Raw genomic sequence first — 20,744 nt, 5'->3', positions numbered from 1 at the left:
CTTTTCCCTCAATGTGTTCTCTATGCCTTTGTCATGGGGAAACCACTAAGCACCTCTTCTTTGATTGTAGCTTTGCTGCTAGTCTTTGGAGATGGTTTAGTAACAAAATTCAAATACATTTTGTGATTAACTCTTTGGATGACTGTTTGCATGTTATTAAAAGATCTTGGAACCCTCAAACTCTTGCTGTGGTACGGGCTGGTATGATGTGCATCTTCTACCAGATTTGGCATGCCCGTAATTTGGCGAGATTCGAGGGGAAGCAGCTTCACTGGAAATTTTGCATCACCATGGTCATGGCTCGAGTAAAGCTTGTTGGAAGCACCACTACCAGAAAAGCGGATAATTCTATTCTGGATTTCGCTGTCCTCAAGAATTTTGAAGTCACCATTCAACCGAGATTGCCTAGACGATTCATTAACTCCATCTGGTGTCCTCCTGCTGATTCATGGATTAAGTGTAATATAGATGGGGCGGCTGCTGGAAATCCTACTCTTGCAGCCTGTGGTGGTCTTTTCAGGGACAATCATGCCAATCATATTATAAGCTTCTGCAGCTTCCTTGGAAACGGTTCTCCTCTTTTTGCTGAGTTCATGGCTGCCATCATCACCATTGAAAAAGCCAAAGATATGCATTGGCCAAGGCTTTGGATTGAAACGGATTGCATCACTGTTGTCAAAGCTTTCTCTAATCCGTCCTTGGTGCCGTGGAACATTAAAACTCGTTGGCTTAATTGTTGGAAGTATACGCTTGTCATTGATTTTAGGATATCTCATATCTTCCGGGAAGCCAATTTTTGCGTGGACATATTAGCTAGCATCGGCTTAAAGAGCAAATCTACATCTTGGTTCAATTATGTGCATAGCGATATCTTAAAGGAATACTTGTTAGACAAGGCAGGTACCCCTAGGTCTAGGCTTTGTTCTTGAGAGGTTTTTTGGCTTGGTCCCCCTCTTGTGTCTCTTGTATTCCTTCCTTTTTGATTATTAATATATAATCCTTTTTTACTTAAAAAAAAAAAAAGAGCGTCTATTTAAATTTAACAACATTTTTAAGATAAAAAATAATATTAAAAAACACGAAGGAAAAACAGATTTTTTTATTATAAAAAGTGTGTTTAATATTTAGTTAATGTATTTTTTAAATTTTACAATATTTATAACAAAAATTCTATAAAACTCTTAAAAAATCCATATCAAATATATTTTTGATAATAAAAATCACGTCAAAAGTGAAATTCTTAAAAAATACCCAAAACAAGAAGTATTCTCATCAACAACATATTTTTATAAAAAGAACTTTTAAAATCAATAAAAAATTTTAAACACATATATTTTAAAATAGAATTAAGTATATTTTTGGTCTCTATAAATATCTCAAATTTTATTTTTAGTCTCTATTAAAAAATAATATATTTTAGTTCCCATAAAATTATTATGACGTAGTTTTAATTCCTACTGTTAAATCGATGTGTATTTTTGAATAATTATTTTGCAGACATGTTTATAACGTTATAAAAAGTTTCTCGATAAAAAAGAAACTCAAAATTTGATTTCTTAGTCCAGATTTGCATTACTTTTATCATTATCTTTTAAAAATTAAAAAATTCATATTTAATCCTTCTCATTATAAAAAATTCTATAATTTGATAAAGAAATATTTTATAATATTCTAAACACGTATGAAAAAAATTATTCAAAAATTTAAAATTTCAAGGATAATTAAATAATTAAATAATTTTCAAAATATTAAAAAATAGCCGAGACTAAAACTCTATGCATAAATTTTTTATAGGAACTAAAATATGTCGTTTTTTTAATAGAGACTAAAAAGAAAATTTAAGATATTTATAGAGACCAAAAATATACTTAAACTTTAAAATAATACATGAAATATGCTTTTGGAGTGATATATAATGAATAGACTAAAATTCGATGATCAAAATTAAAGTGAAAATCTACTTTAATCCCTACAAAAATCATAAAGCTTACAGTGAAGATCTATTTTAATTATTGAAAAAATATAAAAGCAACCTTCAATTATTGAGAAAAATAAACCATGACAAATTAGTCACTCCTTTCTTTGACTGATGGAAAAAGGATATAGAGAAAAAAACTAAAACCTAAAGTAATTATTGAATAATTTAATAAGAGATAAAATAAAATAAAAAGATATTTATATATTTTTGTCATAGTACTAAAAAGAAAGAAGAAATGAATATAGACGTGTTAACTATTAAAAAGAATATTCATGCAAAAACAAATGTAAAGGTCTGGCTAATTCGTGAACAAACAGACACGTAAATATGATTATAAAACAAAGAGGTAAATTTTGAATGATTATAAATTGAATAGTAAAAATAATATGTAAAATTAATAGAGATAAATGAGTTATATTATTTATAGATCAAATTTATTAAAATATGATTGAGACTAAATAATACTAGTCATCAATAAAAAAATTGAGATATAAATCTAATATTTTCACAATGATCAAACTTGAATTTAGAATACCCATTCTCTTTTGTCGGTTCCCTAACAAATGAAAGGGAATCCTTAGTTCCGATAAATTGTTGTCTTTTTTTCTCTAAATGCAACTAATCATACATATTCTCTACACTCTCAAGACATAATTGAAGTCTCTTCTCAGTCCTTAGTTCCGATAAATTGTTGTCTTTTTTTCATTTTTTTCATTTATTCACAAAAATTATTAATAATCTATTTTTTAATTATAATAAAATTAAATATTTATTTATCTCACGGGTCACTATCAATATAATATTTAATTTATTTTAATCGATCATTACACACTTTCTCTATCTTAATTAAAATTTCAAATTTCTCTCAAATTTTCTTCCCACACTTTCTTACTTTCATTTTAATTTTTTCCCTCTATTTATTTATCATCTCTAAAAATAATTTATTTTTTAATTTTGATAAAATTAAAAATATTGTAATCTCACGGGTCACTATCAATACAATACTTATTTTATTTTAATCAATCATTGTTTTTATTAGAGAGATAATATCTTTATTTTTAATTTTTTTCTTTCTTCATTTCACGATTCTTTTTTTTATGATTATTTAATACAATTAAATTCATATGATTATTGTTCATTTTACATTTGTATTTAAATATATTTTATATCACATCAAATAAATTTTTTATTTCACGGGTCATTATCAACAAAGTATCTATTTTATTTTAATCAATTACTACAAATTAAAAGATAATTTTTATTTTTAAATGTTAAAATTTTATTTTTTTATCTTCATCTTACAGATTCTTTTTTATATAATTATTTAATATAATGAAATTTATATGATATTTTTCATTTATAATTAAATCATTTATTTTAAATTTATACATATAACTTCATACAATATTAAATAAATTTACCCGTGCGGAAGCACGGGTATCTTACTAGTTTAAAATACCCATTCTCTTTTGTCGGTTCCCTAACAAATGAAAGGGAGTCCTTAGTTCCGATAAATTGTTGTCTTTTTTTCTCTAAATGCAACTAATCCTGCATATTCTCTACACTCTCAAGACATAATTGAAGTCTCTTCTAGCCCAATGCAATGGATCTAAATTAAGGATGTTTGCTTTTAACATGACTGCATTATTCATTGTCAAAGACTTCAATTATGCATTTTGAAAGCGGTTAAAGCTCGTTTATTTCATTCAAAAGATCTATAAAATTGAGTCGTACTTAGATCGTCATTTTTTTGCATTGAGCATATAATGCCCCATATTTGATGAATCATATGTGCATTGGTCTTTGCAAAATATTATTCGAAATCAAACCAGATCTCCCTCATCGAAGTTGCTATGCAACTTCATATCAATAACATTGATGATTCATGCCATCACCAATGAGTATACTCTCTATTTCTCTCAATTGGTGTAATTCGTTGTCTTATTTCCTAGTTTTGTTATTGTTTCAAGGATGAAACCAAGTTTCTATTTGCTCGAAGTGTCGTCTTCATTGATCGAACTGTGATATGCAATTTTTGCCATTTTGTGAACAACCCCACAATAGAATTTATGACTTTTCGGAGGGAACCGATATTGAAAGACAAAACAACAAGAAATTGTTGTCTTTGTCGAAAGTATTATGTTTCATCTTTCGAATTTCTTCCTCAAAATTGAAACGATCATGCTCTGATGTTATATTAATATTATATTTAAAAAAACTAAAAATATTTATTAGATGTACAAGTACGATCTATGTATAATTATACAATATTATAATCTAGGAACTAAATAGAGAATAATTTTTAGTTTAATTCTTTTTGAGCCAATATGAACTTTGATTAATTAAAAAAAATCAGATACAAGGCGACCGCTCAAATCCAACCCACTATAAAGACAAAGCGAGAAAAAGGAACACTCTACATCATCATTTTAACTATATGAACCCTTAGCTTCTTACTATACCATCCCTTATAAACAATCATATCAAGTATATCCCCCACAATTTTTGTTTTATCTACATTATTGCCATAACCTTTATCATTCTTGTATTTTGAAACACCATAAACGATTTTGGTCGTAACTAATTTCAACACAGAAGCTCTCCAACCTTTACCTTTACAATTCTTTATGATCCAACTAAACTCCCTTCAAGCCTTGGGTTCGTGCTTAACCTGAATCTAATCCAGAACTTGGCTCCAAACGCTCTTTAACTCAATACATTCAAATAGCTACAACTTATGGTATCCATTACACCAATCTTATGTAATCTTATGTAATCTATCTTTGGTCGCAAGCCTGCAGTGGCAAGCTAACCATAATGTCATCAGATATCTAGGCCGCACATTGTTACAATAAAACATATTATACCATGGAACCTTTTGATCATCCCTACACATGCTCCTATACATTTCGTTCATTCTGAATTTCTGCAACTGCTGCATATAATCCCAAATAATCTGCACATAAACAATTTGCTCTATTTGCTGCAATATACTTTTCATAATCCACGGTGAGTCAGGCATTATCCTAACATTCATCAAGCTCTTTTTTTTTTATATAGTATATGTGGACCCACTTCACCCAAAGGTTGCCAGCTTTTCTACTCAAATTCTAAAATAGCTTCATCATTGTAACCTTATTCCAAATTCTAAGATCAATTAAGTTTAGGCCTCCATATTTCCTAAGGGTGCATACGTTTTTCCAAGCAACGTGACTTTTACAAACAACATCAATTTTCCTAATCACAAATTTTGAAATGGGGAAGCATTGTAACCAATATTTAGCAATGACAAATGATATACTTCGAACAAGTTGAATTCTTTGTGCATATCTAAGGAGTTTAGTACTCCAATGCTTTGTTATGCTCACAATCCTATCCACTAGACTCATGTAATGATTGATAGGTAGCTTCTTACAAGTCAAAGGCACCCCCAAGTACTTAATGGGTAGAGGTCCCTCCATGAAAGTGGTTAACATTTTGATGTCTTGTTTAACATTACCGTGCACACCACCAAAATAAATCCTATATTTACCCAGATTCACTTTCAAGCCCGTTAACAAGGAAAAGCAGTTGAAGGCATTCATCATGAGCTCTACAAATTTAACATCACCTCTAACAAATAACAATAAATCATCAGTAAAAAAAAGTCAAGTTTTTAGTTTAATTTTTAAAAATAATAAAATCACAATTTTCACAATTATATTGTAAATAATAATCATAATCCTGTAATTATTGTGCAATAGTTTATAATTTTTATATTAATTTTTCAATATTTTACTAATCCTTGAAAAAGTAAAAAAATAAAGACTCAACAAAAATAAACTACTCCATATTTTAAAATAAATATTTTAAAATTTTTACTAGACAACATTTTATCAAATTGGGTGTTTTTCAAGCATAACTAATTTTACAGTAATTTTTTTTATTAAATTAATGTCATATTAAACACAGAACATATAAGAAGAATACTTAGATACAATTTTTTATATGTGATTTGTACTATTTTCCAATTTTCTCATATAATTTTTTTTCTACTTTTAGTTTTTAAATGATGTTAAATTATATTTGTCATTTTTTCTTTGACAAATAGAATAAACTACAACAGTAAATTGTCTTTAAATTAGAAAATTAATTAAAAACTAATTTTAAAGAATATCATCATACATTTGTTTATTTAAAATCCCTATTTTGTTTAAAACAATTAAAAAGAAAATCAAAATCCGAACACAAATTCCTATTTCCTGTGCGCGGCCTCCACTGCGATTGCTGGCTACCACCGCTGCAATCTGCGACGACGACCGATGTGTCAACGCCGGGCGGTATAGACGATCACCACTGCGACCTTCTACGGCACCTGAGAGACCACTGCGATTCATTGCGCGAAAACCTTTTCCTGCTCGCGACTCACTCAGAGGCGCTACAGAACTGCTTGGAGGTAAACACTGTGTTTGTTCTTCGTTGAGTTTGTGTGAATGTTTCTGGCTGTTATCATTAGTAAATCCTACATTGCAATTTTGAAAATTATGAGAAAAAAATTGAATTATTCTAAGTTTGTGATCTTGATATTTTGAACTGAGTTTGATGTAATTAGATTGTTTTGAACATCTATAACTATATTTTTGGCTTTGATTGTTTATATTTTCAAAGTATAAACTCTTATATGTTTAAGTTAGTTAGTGACCTATTTCATACAACCAAAATTTCTGGAACACCGGCACCTCTGGAAAAAGGTGTGTTAGTGTCGGTGTTTCTGACACGACACCGACACTTGTGATTATATTTAATTTATTTATTTTTTCAAATTATTATTGATAGCCACGTGTCGGTGCTGGTGTTGTGTTTCTGGTGTCCATGCTCAGACCAAAATTGATAACTGATGTGGGTATGAAAAAAAGGAAATCACTAATGATAATTGTGAAGCAGATTTGATGTCAACATTGGTAATCATAGGAGAAATAAAATTTTACATCAAGTTGATAGGAAACATTCTACTTCAATTGTTCTACATCCATAGGTAATTAGTTATAGATACATTTATTACCAAACAACAACTACATCATCAATTCTTTTTTGTAACTTCTCCCTTAAATTGTAACTTGATATTGTTTTTTAGTTGATTTCATGGGAAGAATCAACAATTGTGTTGGTTGGTCTTGTTTGTAAACTCACCAAAGAGTAATAAGCTCCACTTGGTCCCTTAGCCAACAAAGATGAATGTGTTCCTTTCTCAACAACACTTCCCTTATCCAAAACAGCAATCAGATCACAGTTTTGTATAGTACTCAACCTATGAGCCACAACTACACTTGTTCTTCCAACCATAACCCTTTCTAAAGCATCCTGCACTAATTTCTCTGATTGACTATCAAGTGCACTTGTTGCTTCATCCAAAAGTAACACCTCTGGATTCTTCAATATAGCTCTGGCTATTGCAATTCTTTGTTTTTGACCACCACTAAGTTGAACTCCTTTATCACCACACCATGTCTCATAACCATCTTTTAAGCTTGATATGAAATCATGAGCCTTTGCAACCTTTGCAGCCTCAATGATCTCACTTTCATCAACTTTATCATCATATGCTCCATATGCTATATTGTCCCTTATGGTACCACCAAACAATGTTGGTTCTTGACTCACAAGTGCAATGTGTTTCCTTAATGATCTTAGATTATAAGACTTTATGTCTCTACCATCTATTGTCACCGTCCCTTTCAAAGAATCATAGAATCTCTCAATTAGTCCTATGATTGTTGATTTTCCTGAACCACTTTCCCCGACCAATGCTGTTGATTTTCCGGCGTCAATTTTAATAGAGAACCCTTGAAAGATCATCATACTAGGCCTAGCCGGATATGCAAAATGTACATCATGAAGTTCAATTTCTCCTATTAATTTTTCAACCTTGTAACCATCTATATCATCTGGCTCAATTTTTGTATACCTATCAAGGATTGCGAAAATTGATCCAACGGCACTGGAACCTTTAGCAAAATCATTAGTCATGCTACTAGCAGCCTCAGCAATAACTTTTCCAGTGCTTATCCAAATCATAGTAGTCTCAAAAAAAGCATTTTTTGTTATATATCCTTGTGACACAAGTTTTCCTCCATACCAAAAGTTTAAGGCCCTAGTGCAAAAAATGATGCTTTGTGAACATGCAAGCCCAATGCCTGCAAACCATGATTGCCTAATACTTTCATGACTTGGGCCTTGTTGGGATTTTTCAAGCATTTTAAGGATTCTATTTTGTGATGAAAAAGATGTGATGGTTCTTAGATTTGTAACAGCTTCAGCAGCTATTTTGCTGCTTTCATCTTGGGCCTTAATGGCTTTGCTAGACATGTTATTTAGAAGGGCACACCTTACGTAGAAACATATTATGCTAATTGGCTGAACTGCTAGCATAACAATGGATAGTCTCCAAGTAATGATTAGGGCCATTGTGAATGTTACTGCCACTGCTGATATAGTTTGTATCATTAGTGACAATCTATCCCCCACCAACGATCTTACCTGTATTGTTAATTTGAAAAGAAAATTAAAACATTTTATGTCTGTCTTCTTAATATATAGTTTTTATATTATATAACTCTTAACATAACATGCAAATTTTTTAAATAATTGAGAACATACCAGATTGGCTTCTACGGCAAGTCTGGAGCAAACAGCACCTGTAGAATTTTGATCCTCATCAAACCAACCAACTTCAAAAGTGAGTATCTTTGAAAACATTCTTTCTCTAACCCTCTTAGTCAAGTACTCTCCCATGTAAGCAAAGCTATAATGTTGAAGCACATTAAAAACCATTGTCGACAAAGCCAACCCTAGAAAACAAAATGCATAGATCCTAATTTGCTTCTTGATCTCATCATGGTCCTCCAGAAAATAAATTGATGCAGCTGACCCTGTTGAAAATGCATACACAGGTTGAACAGCACCCAATAAAATCGCGTTCAAACACCCCAAACTCACATGCTTCCACTCTGGCAAATTCATCGCCAACAACCTTCGAAATGAAGGAACCTTTACCTTCTCCTTCTTCTCCCTCTCTTCATTATTATTATTATTATTATTATTATTATTATTATTATTATTAAATACCTCTACATTATTAACGATATCTCCTACAACATTTTTATCGTTAACAATATCACCACCACCACTACCATGTGTTCTTGAGTCGAAGGAGCTAGAATGAGTCGCGAGTCTATAACTATTTGTGTTTTGCATGTGATCTATACTAATGATAGATGGAGTATCGTCATTTTGGTCATTTTTGGTTTGTTGGAGACGAACGAGGGAAGTGTAAAGTGAATTGTCGTTTTGAATGAGGCTCTCGTGAGATCCCGTTTCTACGATTCTACCATTTTGAACAAATGCAATGATGTCTGCATTTTGGATGGTGGATAAGCGGTGAGCGATGATGATGGTGGTGCGTCCAACCACAGCTTTGTCTAAAGCTTGTTGGACGACTCGTTCGGATTCAGAATCGAGTGCACTTGTTGCTTCATCTAGCAATAGAATTCTTGGCATTTTTATTATGGCTCTTGCGATGGCAATCCTCTGCTTTTGTCCTCCTGACATTTGTATTCCCCTCTCCCCAACCTGCAAGTAAGCATACAATTAACATCTTAAGAAAGCATACAAGTAAGTAAGCATACAATTAAAATCGTGAGTTTTGTTTTTGAAGCCTAGAAGGACGTAATTTAGTTCTTTCCTCAGCATGTGTTTGGTGGGTTCAAGAAACCCACGGTGAAAGTGTATGGAGCGTGAGAAAAACCCAATGAAAATCATTGAAACTCAGATTAGTTGTTTCAATTTTGAAATAAGCTTTTGCTTGAGGTTTTTTGAAGAACATATTAGAAGAAACTCTATAATTGAACTTAATAGTATATTTTAATTGGATAAGTTTTCACATATTTATTTATTTGAATGATGTGCCACTTAAACACCAATTAACTGTAATACTGCTATGAACATGTATTTGGACATCAAGTTAACTGGAAACTATATATTGCGTAGAATATGTTACATAATTTCCGGGCTATATGCAGTTTGTAGTTGTTGAAAGAACACAAGATTTGTTCTTGCTTCTCATGGACAGTTTGTGGAACAGATTTTCTGCACCATATAAACTGTTTATTTAACCCAACACAATTCTCTAATTTAGTGGAATTAGTTTGATTCATGCAATTTGACAGGAAAAGATAAGGTGCTTGTGCTTCATGTACTTGGACCACCATATTAGTGGGCTTTTTATTTTATGGAATTATTATAATAGATTTCACATCATGAAGAATATCATTAAAACAGAATTATTCATGCTCTTCATGATATCTTTGTCATTGATTATGTTAGCATTATCTAATATAGTTTAAGTTTTATAATAGCATCTTCAATGGAAACACATATGGTTTTTAGAACTACTTGCAAATTACACTTCCTTATATAGTATATAGAACTATTGTTTAAGTAATTAAAAATAAATTTTAAGTTAAAATGTCCAAAAACCATTTTGGGTTATTATATAGTACCTAGTATATACAATTATTGGAGTAGGAGCATGCTTGAATAACACGTTTCTACTTGTTTGTGTTGATTAAGTTGCTTAAAGTGGATGAACATGATATGATAGCACTTACCAAAAGTTGAACACTAGAAATCATTGAATGATCGTGTTACGTATAGGATCTTGTTTGTGTTGATTAAGTAGCTTAAAGTTGATTTAGTAGTGTCAGATTTTCATAAGTAATTCCACATTATTAATGAATATGAGTAGTCAAAAAATAAACTTCATAACTACAGCTACAATTTAGAATCATATCTTTAATCTTTCATTATTTTATTAGAATAGTAAAGTTCCACTTAATTATATTTGGTTCATAGCATAATAACAAAAGCAATTAGCACTAACCTGAGTATCATATCCTTGTGGCAATATTGAAATGAAATTATGAGCATTTGAAGCTTTAGCAGCATCAACAACATCTTCATATGTTGCATCCTCTCTACCAAAAAGTATATTCTCCTTAATACTTGTTGCAAATAAAGCAGGTTCTTGACTCACCAATCCCATTTGAGATCTAAGCCATTTGAGTTGCAACTTATGAATAGCAACTCCATCAAAAAGAATCTCTCCACCAATTGGATCATAAAACCTTTGCAAAAGCGATATTACAGTTGATTTTCCTGAACCACTTCCTCCTACTAATGCAACTGTTTTACCTGATGGAACTTTTAAGCAAAAATCATTTAAGATCACACTTTCTGGCCTTGATGGATACACGAATTCAACATGGTTGAATTCAACTTCCCCCGACACTTTCTCTAGAATTTCACCTTCCATGTTTTCTGAATCAATCTTAGGAACTCTTTTTATCACTTCCATTATTCTTTCTCCTGCAGCACTTGCATCTGTGAAGTATCTAACATTTGATAAACTAGCTCCTAAAGCTCTGTTACACAAGAAAAACAAACCAATAAACAAAAAAAAAGCACTAAATTTTACTAGTAAAATCAAATGAAATGAGACAGAGTATAAGGGTAATTACATTCCACCAATTGTAAATAATATTCCAACAGCAAATACATTACCACCTTTAGCACCATGATACATGACCAATATGCTACCATAATAGACAATTAAAGCCCATATAGCAAAACTAAGACCATTGATTCCAATGACTAAGCCTTTAGCTAAGCCTTGTTTCAATCCCAACTTCACAGATCCTTCTAAAGCATCAGAGAAAGCAGCTATGGTTTTGGTTTCTCCCACAAAAGAATAAACAGTTCTGATAGAAGATATTGTTTGTTCTACTATTGTACCAGCTTGGTTATACTCTTGTCTGATTTTTCTAGCCAACCCCATCAAAGTCCTCTTATACATGAAACCAGGAACCACAAGTAGAACTACAAAAGGGAATCCAACAATGGCCAATCTCCATAATGATATAAATGCCACTATATAGCTCCCAATGAATCGAGATATATTCTTCAAAAAATCTGGAACCTATAGGTTTCACGATTAGAAGAAATGAACTAATTGTTAATGTCACAATTATAATTATAGAGCTTTAATTGTTTTTTTAAGAAAAAACATAGAACTCTAACATATAACTTACTAGACTTTTTTATTTTATTTTTGATACCTTGTCACTTAGAACTTCTTGAATTACTAGGCTGTCTGCAGAGACATTAGTGATGACATCTGATGTACTTGTAACATGCAAATCAAAGTATGCAACTTCTTGTCTTAAAACTGCTTTCATGTACCTAGCTCTCATTCTTGTAGCTTGTCTTTCAGCTGTTCTTGTCCAACAATAACCCTCTAAAGAGGGTATGATGTTAATACTTGTATATACAAATTTAAAGAGAAGTTAAAACTGAAAGTAGTAACAAAATTGAAAACTTACCTAGGAAGCAAGCAACAAAAGAGACACAAGCCACGTATAACACAATAACTGCATTCTACATCACAATGTTAATAAAGTCAAATCTAATAAGTTATAAGTAAAGGAAAGTCTTGAAGAAACTCTTATGAATTTTCTCATCAGTGACTCAAATTTTTTTTTGATAAGCTCAATGAACCAATCATGCAAATGTGTCATCTGCATTTCCACACTTCACTTTTACCTGCAAATTAGTATAAATGCTACTATTCTAATAAGACATAATTGTTGAGATACTTATAACTATATAAGCATATAAGCTTGTCTATTGGTCTCATTTTTTTAGCCAAATCAACTCATTATTTTTCATTTCAGTTAAGCCTATATATTATTCAATCCTACAAATTCGGAATGTTAATTGATGATTGCTCACTACTTATAAACACATCTTCAAATCATATTTTATATAACGAAGGACTTCTCAACACACTCCCACTTTAAAATATGACATTTAGAGCATGACTTGAATGACTTGATAAAAGGTAGTCAAATGAATATTGGTTAGAGTGTAATTCAATTTTATAAAATTGATTTATAAGATAAGAACTATCCACCACTTGTAATCATTTATTCATGTCATATTTTATTTAATGCGGAATTTTTCAACACATCAATTCACATCTAAGACTGAACAACGAAATCATAAATTGAGTTGCCTAATCATAGACATACTAATAGATCTTGAACTCTAATATCATTTTATCATTTTAATATGGATTAACTAAACTATACTTTGTTAGTTAAGAACTACCCGACACTTATAAACATATTTAAGACATCTCTCTTGTAATACTTGACTTCTCAACTAACATTTTTTTTTATAGATTTTCACTCACACATTTATTAAAATTTGATTTTTGTTAAATGTAATTAGTTTAATAACATGTGATACTACAAGATAATATTGGAATTCAAGTGTGAACAACTAATTTCATATTAACTATAAACAAAACGAATATTGGATGTAAATTCATATATCTAATGTCTTAACATTAAGAGTTGAGAAGATTCCAAGGTCTCTTATAAGTCTTGAATATTTATCTCATCGCAGCTTCTAGCGATATCAAAAATTGTTTAACAAGTGGTATTTGAGTCATACTTAAAGCTTAACGAAGATTAGATGTGAGATCCTAGTGTAAATTAGGTCATTGATACAAGTGATTTACACTTGAGAGTGAGATTGTTGGAGTTAAGTGTAAGAGGTTAGCCTCACATCGACTAAAATTGAATGAAATGTTGCATGCATAAAAATTGTGAGTCATATACATAATACATTAAGGCAGGGCCGACCCAATCAGACAGAAGACCCCGTTCTAATTTATAAAATGAGCCCAACTTTTTTTAAAAAATACAATTATAATAAATAAAAATGACATATATAAAATATAATTATGTATTAATAAAACAAATTTAATTATAATTATTTGGACTTTGATCAATCTCATTTTTTGATTGTATTGAATTTTTATTATAATATATTTTTTGATTTATTGAACATTTTTTATATCAATTTATATATTTATTAATATTAATGAAAAAAATTAGACTTTTTAAAATTTTGGGACCCTCTAAAATTTGTGGTCATGTGCTGTAGAGCCTCTTGCTCCTGCACAAGGCCGAACCTGTATTAAGGCTTTGGGTTAAGATGTGATGTCAACTTCTTTTATCGGTCATAGATATTTAATTCATTGAAGCTCTGAGCAACAAGAGGAATCATATACATGATTCGACTTGGTTAGGGAGTAGGAATGAGATATTAGTGGATCAATTTTAGTGATGTGAGTAACTTACATTTGAGGGGATCAATTTTAGGAATGAGATACTAGTGGATCAATTAGAAATTAAGGAAATGTTGAATTTAGAAAATTTGTGACTAATATACCTAATGCTTAAGATATTGAATTAAAATATAGTGTCAAGATCTTTTATTGATCTCAAACATTTAACTTATTGATGATCCGACGCATCCCAAATTCCTCTCAACAAATTTTTTTTTAGACTTTTGTGACTGAATATACCCAAATGTAAGGCAACAGAAGCCTTTGCTTTTTATCTTAAAAACTATTCTTTTTAAATGCTTGAAGTTCTAAAAAAAAAAAAGGAAAAAAGTTTCATACACTAACAGTGTAAAATTATTTTACATTGTCAACCAATCACAACCTTGAATCAGAATAAAACACACTTTAAATTAAAAGTTTTTTTAATGACAATGAACTTTATTAGTTTTCTATTGGATGACAGTGTAAAATAATTTTTTAAAATAAAACACATTTTAAATTAAAAGTTTTTTTAATGACAAGGTACTTTATTAGTTTTTTATTGGATGACATTGTAAAATAATTTTAATGTTTGTTTAAAACCTCATAATATAATAAGTTAGATTACTCGTAGATATTCCATATATTGATCTTTCTTCCTGAAATAAAAATCTAATATTAATGTTTGTTTTAAACCTCATAATAGAATAGGTTAGGTTACTTATGCTTAGTACGTAGACATTCCATATATTGATCTTTCTTCCTGAAATAAAAATCTAATACTAATGTTCGTTTTAAACCATATAGTATGTTAGGTTACTTATGCTTTGTAGATATTCCATATACTAACCTTTCTTCCAAATATAAAAATTTAATATTAAAAATAGTTTTTAACCTCATAATATAATTTATTAGGTTACTTATGCTTTGTAGATATTCCATATATTAACCTTTCTTCCAAATATAAAAATTTAAAATCAATGTTTGTTTTATATCTTATAATATAATATGTTACGTTAGTTATGCTTTGTGGATATTCCATATATTGATCTTTCTTTCTGAAATAAAAAATCTAATATTAATGTTTGTTTTAAACCCCATAATATAACATGTTATGTTATATATGCTTCGTAGATATTCTCTGTAATGATCTTTCTTTCTGAAATAAAGATTTAATATTAATGTTTCTTTTAAACCTCATAATATAATATAATAGATTACTTATGCTTTGTAGATATTCCATATATTAACCTTTCTTCCAAATATAAAAATTTAATATTGATAATATGTTATACTTATGCTCTGTATTTATTCTATGATCTTTTGACTAAATTTTGATATTTATTCTATCACATCATTTTGATGCATCATTTTATAACATTTACGTGTTTGAATATTAGTGTTTGATGTAACTCATCCTTATAAAACCGGTTGGTAAAGTGAGGAGTGTCTCTCTATATATATTCTTTCAATGCTCTATCTCCAACCAATGTGAGACTTTAGGATCTTCCTAATACACCCCCTCACGCCCAGCACTCTTTTTGGGCTTGGTGCGTGGATATTAACGGTGGACGACCCATGGTCCGATCGATAGACTCTGATACCATATTAGAGTTTGACATAACTCATCCTTACAAAACGGGTTGGTAAGGTGAGGAGTGTCCCTCTATATATATTCTTTCAATGTTCTATCTCCAACCAATGTGAGACTTTAGGATCTTCCTAATATTGGATAATTGATTCATTATTAATATTTTAAATTTAATGAATTTTATATATATATATATATATATAAAACATAGTATTAGATATTTTTAATTAAAATTATCGTCACTACAAAATAATTAATTTTATTATTTTTTAAAATCATGAATAAATAAGTAACTTAATTACATGTAAATGAAAAACTTACTGTTAAAAAAATTATTTGATTTTCAAAGTTTTAAATTAACATTTATATTTATATTTTTGAAAAATTTAAATATTTTAATTTTAACAAATTAATTATCAAAATTTAATTTAATATCAAACTAATTTTTATTTATTTTTAAATGATATTATATTATATTTTCATTTTAGTCTTTAATTTTAAAATATATTTTAAAGGAATAAAACAATAATTTTTTTCTGATATCTTGTCGATTTTTCATCTAACACTTATTTTTTTTTATAAAAAATTATAATAAACATTCAAGTTGGAAAATATATTTGTCATCTCAAGAATTTTATATGCAACATTTTTTATATATCATTTATTACATAAATATATGTAATATGTATCTATACCATAATATTATGTTAAATTCTTGATTTTGTTAATGCAATAATACACTAGCAATTACAAAATTTTGATCAAACAATAAAATAGATATATTCGGATTCTCATACCGATTGAAAGATTTTGTATATGTTTGTTAAGCAAATAGAGAAAGAGTTTTTAACTAAGATAAAAGAGACTTCTATTTTTGGCTTTATTATAATTAAATGTATAAAAACTTCATATATGATACAGGTTTTAAATATGATTTCATACACTTAAAATTTAGAGTGAAGACCCATTTTGGTCCCTCACAAAAACTACAGAACCCAAATTAGTCCTCCACAAAAAATAGGACCCGATTTAATCCCTTACAAAATATAACCGGGTCATATTAGTCCTTCTGGGGATATTTTTTTAAACCGGTTTTTTCTTCTACTTTTAAACCGTGACTGGACCGCCAAGTCGTATTTTATTTTTCATTTTTCATTTTTTAAATACTAAATTGATTTTTATTTTTAATTTCGATTTTATTTTTAAACAATTCAGATTTTAAAATACAAAAAAAAGATAAGATTTGTTCTGAAAAGGAATCGAACTTAAGACATTTAGGTCACATCCTATGCCTTTACCACTATGCCAACGTACACTTGTGACAAATAATTCGTATGATTTATAGTAATATTAAACAATTCTAAATTTAAAATATAAAATATAAAATTTGTACCCATGAGGTCTCAAACTCAAGTCCCTTCAAATTTAATGATAGTCACTTCACTGTAAATATGAAAAGTGATTTAAGAGCGGGTGAATCAGTTAGATTAATCGGTATTAGTGAATTTTTCTCGATTATGAATGTTAGCAATATTGTTCTAATTTTTTCGAAATTGTTATAATAGTTTCAAAAAAATCAAAACATTGTTAACATTCATTATCGAGAAAAATTCACTAATATCAATTAATCTAATTCATGCAACCCCTCTTAGATTACTTTTCATATTTACAATAAAGTGACTACCATTTAATTTGAAGGGACTTGGGTTTGAGACCCCGTAGGTATCAAAATTTATATTTTTTGTTTTAAATTCAGAATTGTTTAATATTACTATAAATCATGTCAATTATTTGTCATCAATGTACGTTGATATAGTGGTAAAGGCATAGGATGTGACCTAAATGTCTTGAGTTCGATTCCTTCTCAGAACAAATCTTATCTTTTTTTATATTTTAAAATCTGAATTGTTTAAAAATAAAATCGAAATTAAAAATAAAAATCAATTTAGTATTTAAAAAATGAAAAATGAAAAATAAAATACGACTTGGCGGTCCAGTCACGGTTTAAAAGTAGAAGAAAAAACCGGTTTGAAAAAAATATCCCCAGAAGGACTAATATGACCCGGTTATATTTTGTAAGGGATTAAATCGGGTCCTATTTTTTGTGGAGGACTAATTTGGGTTTTGTAGTTTTTGTGAGGGACCAAAATGGATCTTCACTCTAAAATTTAAATTATGTTAAGTTAGAGAGAGAAAGAGTGATAACCTCATTGATGCTATGAACAAAGTTGTTGATTGATGAGCCAGAAAAACCACCCATAGAGTTCATGATTTGGCCTGTGATAAACACCACCACAGGTACCATTGTGCCATCACTAATTGCCCCCAAAGAACCAAAAACCATGAAGAACCAATCTAGAATATCAGCATGCATGAAAATTGACCTAAAAGAAGCATTATTGGTTTTCTTTGTTTTAACAAAGGAAACATTTTTCTGATCCTCACCACCCATTTCAGCTACTTTTTCTTTTGTGATGATAAAAAAACAAAATAGAATATATATATGTTTGGTTACAAGACCATGCTTTCAATGGTTTTGATTGTTATAGAATTATACAAGGTTTGTGTGATTTTATAGGAAAAGAGATAGTGAGAGGGAGTGTGTGAGTGGTGGGGTCAGAAAAAGAAAAAGAAAATAAAAAAAGGGTTTTAGTGATTCATGATAACACTATGTTTATTTTGATTTTTAAAATATCAAATTTTCATTTGAAAAGGAAACAGACCATTATATTTTCTTATGTGTTGTTTTACGGTCAACTAGTCAAATTGTTTATTTTATGACATTTATTTTCTTTACTATGATGGGAAATTGTATTTGATGATGTTATGATGCTAGTTTGGACTGAAAGGTCCCATTACAACCTTTTATTTTATAGTTTCATTGATCAAATATAAACTCATTATTTTGAAACATATTGGTTTCGATCCAAATAGTTAGACCATAAACAAATAATTATGCCCTTGAACACTTCAATGATACAGTTGTTCGCCCAACACACTGCATCACATGCAAATTAATTTAACCGTTTAGAGTAAGTCACATCAATTCAAATATTCAAATTTATTTTCACTCATACATAACTTTCAATTTCTCTTAGAGACTAGGGCATTTGAGTGCTAATCTTGCAGGTCTAACCCGCTCCACCACATTGAAAGTATTGTTCCATCGCATCGAGACACAACTCCACCACATCATCTTTTATTCTAGTGACGTTGTCTGTGGGATTTGACTTCTGATTTCTGCTAAAATTACTATTTCTCCACCAAAGATCTTGATCACGGATCTCCTTTCTTGAAACTTTCTTTTCCTCCTCAAAAAGATCTATTATTAGATCATAAAACATGGTGACATTCAAAGTCATTCGATCTACTTTTCAATGACAAGTTGTTGTTGTGGTCGCTAAAGTTGTCAAATGACAAATTATTAAATAATCGGACGTTAAATATTACTCTCTCTGTCCCAAATTATAAGTCATTTTACAAAATAATTTTGTCCCAAATTATAAGTAACTTTATAATTCATATACAACATTAATGACATTTTTTCTTATACCTTATATTATTTATTACTTTTTCTTTTTCCAATTCTCTTAATTTTTATTTCCTCTGTAGCTAATGAATGACAATATTGGAAAGTCAAACATAATTTATCTTTCCCATACAACAATAATTATGTTTTTTAATTTGTTTGAAATGCACAAAACGTCTTATAATTTGGAACGGAGAGAATAAAATATATACACAATCAAATTTTAAAATACTGAAGTATTCATCAAGGCTATGTTTGGATATAGTTAAATGAACGGAGCATTATAGAGTGAAGCGGAATAGAGTAAAACGGAGCGGAGCAAAATAAAGTTGTAAGATTTTTTGAGAGTAAGCAAACCAGAATTCCCGGTTTCCAAGATAAAATATCATCTATGCTATCCATATGGACAATGGTTTATCTGATATGACTAAGGAGATCGGGAAAAATTAATTGAAGATCTTATAGGATATATCATCATGGTTTGAAATGAAGTCCTCCACTTTAGCCTTTAAATTGAGATGAACTTGATGAGGGATGCTCATGTGATCACCAATTACACCATTAGACCAACCCTCCATTCAAAAATTAATTCTAGATCATGTTCCTATAATCCATTTAGTATTGTAGATATAAGATAATTTTTTTTGAAGTACGATTTTATTCCACTCCAAATTGAGAAAAATATATGATATTTGATGCAAGTTCCTTCCCTCAAAATCCAGAATTTTAAGAAAGAGACTCATAGGAAATTTGAATTCATCAAATTTCAAGCTAATTTGATGATAGCTACTTCATTAAATGCAAATTTGGTCCTCTAAATTTCTCAATTGCTTGATTTTGGTCTTCTATGTTTCAATTGCTTGATTTTGGTCCCTTAAGTTTTCTAATTGCTTAAATTTGGCTCCCTAAATTTCAATTGCTTGATTTTGACCCCTAAAGTTTGCCCCCATTTGCATTTGATAGTCCCATAACGACATGTAGACTAAATTATTTTTTTGTTGTTTTTTTTTTTTTTAATTTTCTTCTTTACAATTCTATTTTTCTTCTCTTTTTAATAGTTAAGCTTTGAATGTAATATTTTGAAAATCTTAAATATTTCATTCAACTTACAATATACGGACAAACATGCAATATCTCTTATAAAAAATTGAAATTCTATATAACTAATAGGATTGCTAGACTTTGGGACTTTATGCTTATGAGGGAGTTATTGGCCAAAGAGTTTGTTATTTTAATTAGGTAGAGGTCTATTTTATTTTGTCAAAATAATTTGCCATTACACATGAGTTGGATGAAAAGAGAAGAAAAATAAAATTGTAGAGAAGAGTTTAAAAAAAAAAAAGAAGATAAAAAGCAACAAAAAAAAGAGAAATTTAGTCCACATGTCATTAGGGGACTATCAAATGCAAAAGAGGACAAACTTGAGGGGTCAAAGTCA

General features: G+C 29.6%; 1 protein-coding gene across 1 annotated transcript; it reads right to left on the bottom strand.

Annotated features, from left to right (window-relative positions):
- Positions 1 to 6,890: 6,890 nt before the first annotated feature.
- LOC131652784 (ABC transporter B family member 15-like) lies at positions 6,891 to 18,308 on the bottom strand. The gene is made up of 7 exons (XM_058922741.1): positions 17,984 to 18,308; positions 12,394 to 12,448; positions 12,130 to 12,308; positions 11,533 to 11,990; positions 10,896 to 11,436; positions 8,615 to 9,586; positions 6,891 to 8,494 (listed from the first exon to the last, which is right to left on the bottom strand). The coding sequence occupies exons 1-7, from the start codon at positions 18,227 to 18,229 to the stop codon at positions 7,088 to 7,090; spliced, it is 3,858 nt and encodes a 1,285-aa protein (XP_058778724.1). The 5' UTR covers positions 18,230 to 18,308; the 3' UTR covers positions 6,891 to 7,087.
- Between the last annotated feature and the right edge of the window lie 2,436 nt (positions 18,309 to 20,744).

Source organism: Vicia villosa, linkage group LG2 (genome assembly GCF_029867415.1).
Source record: "Vicia villosa cultivar HV-30 ecotype Madison, WI linkage group LG2, Vvil1.0, whole genome shotgun sequence".
NCBI classification, from domain to species: Eukaryota; Viridiplantae; Streptophyta; class Magnoliopsida; order Fabales; family Fabaceae; genus Vicia; species Vicia villosa.
This window is presented reverse-complemented; position numbering and strand designations above follow the sequence as displayed.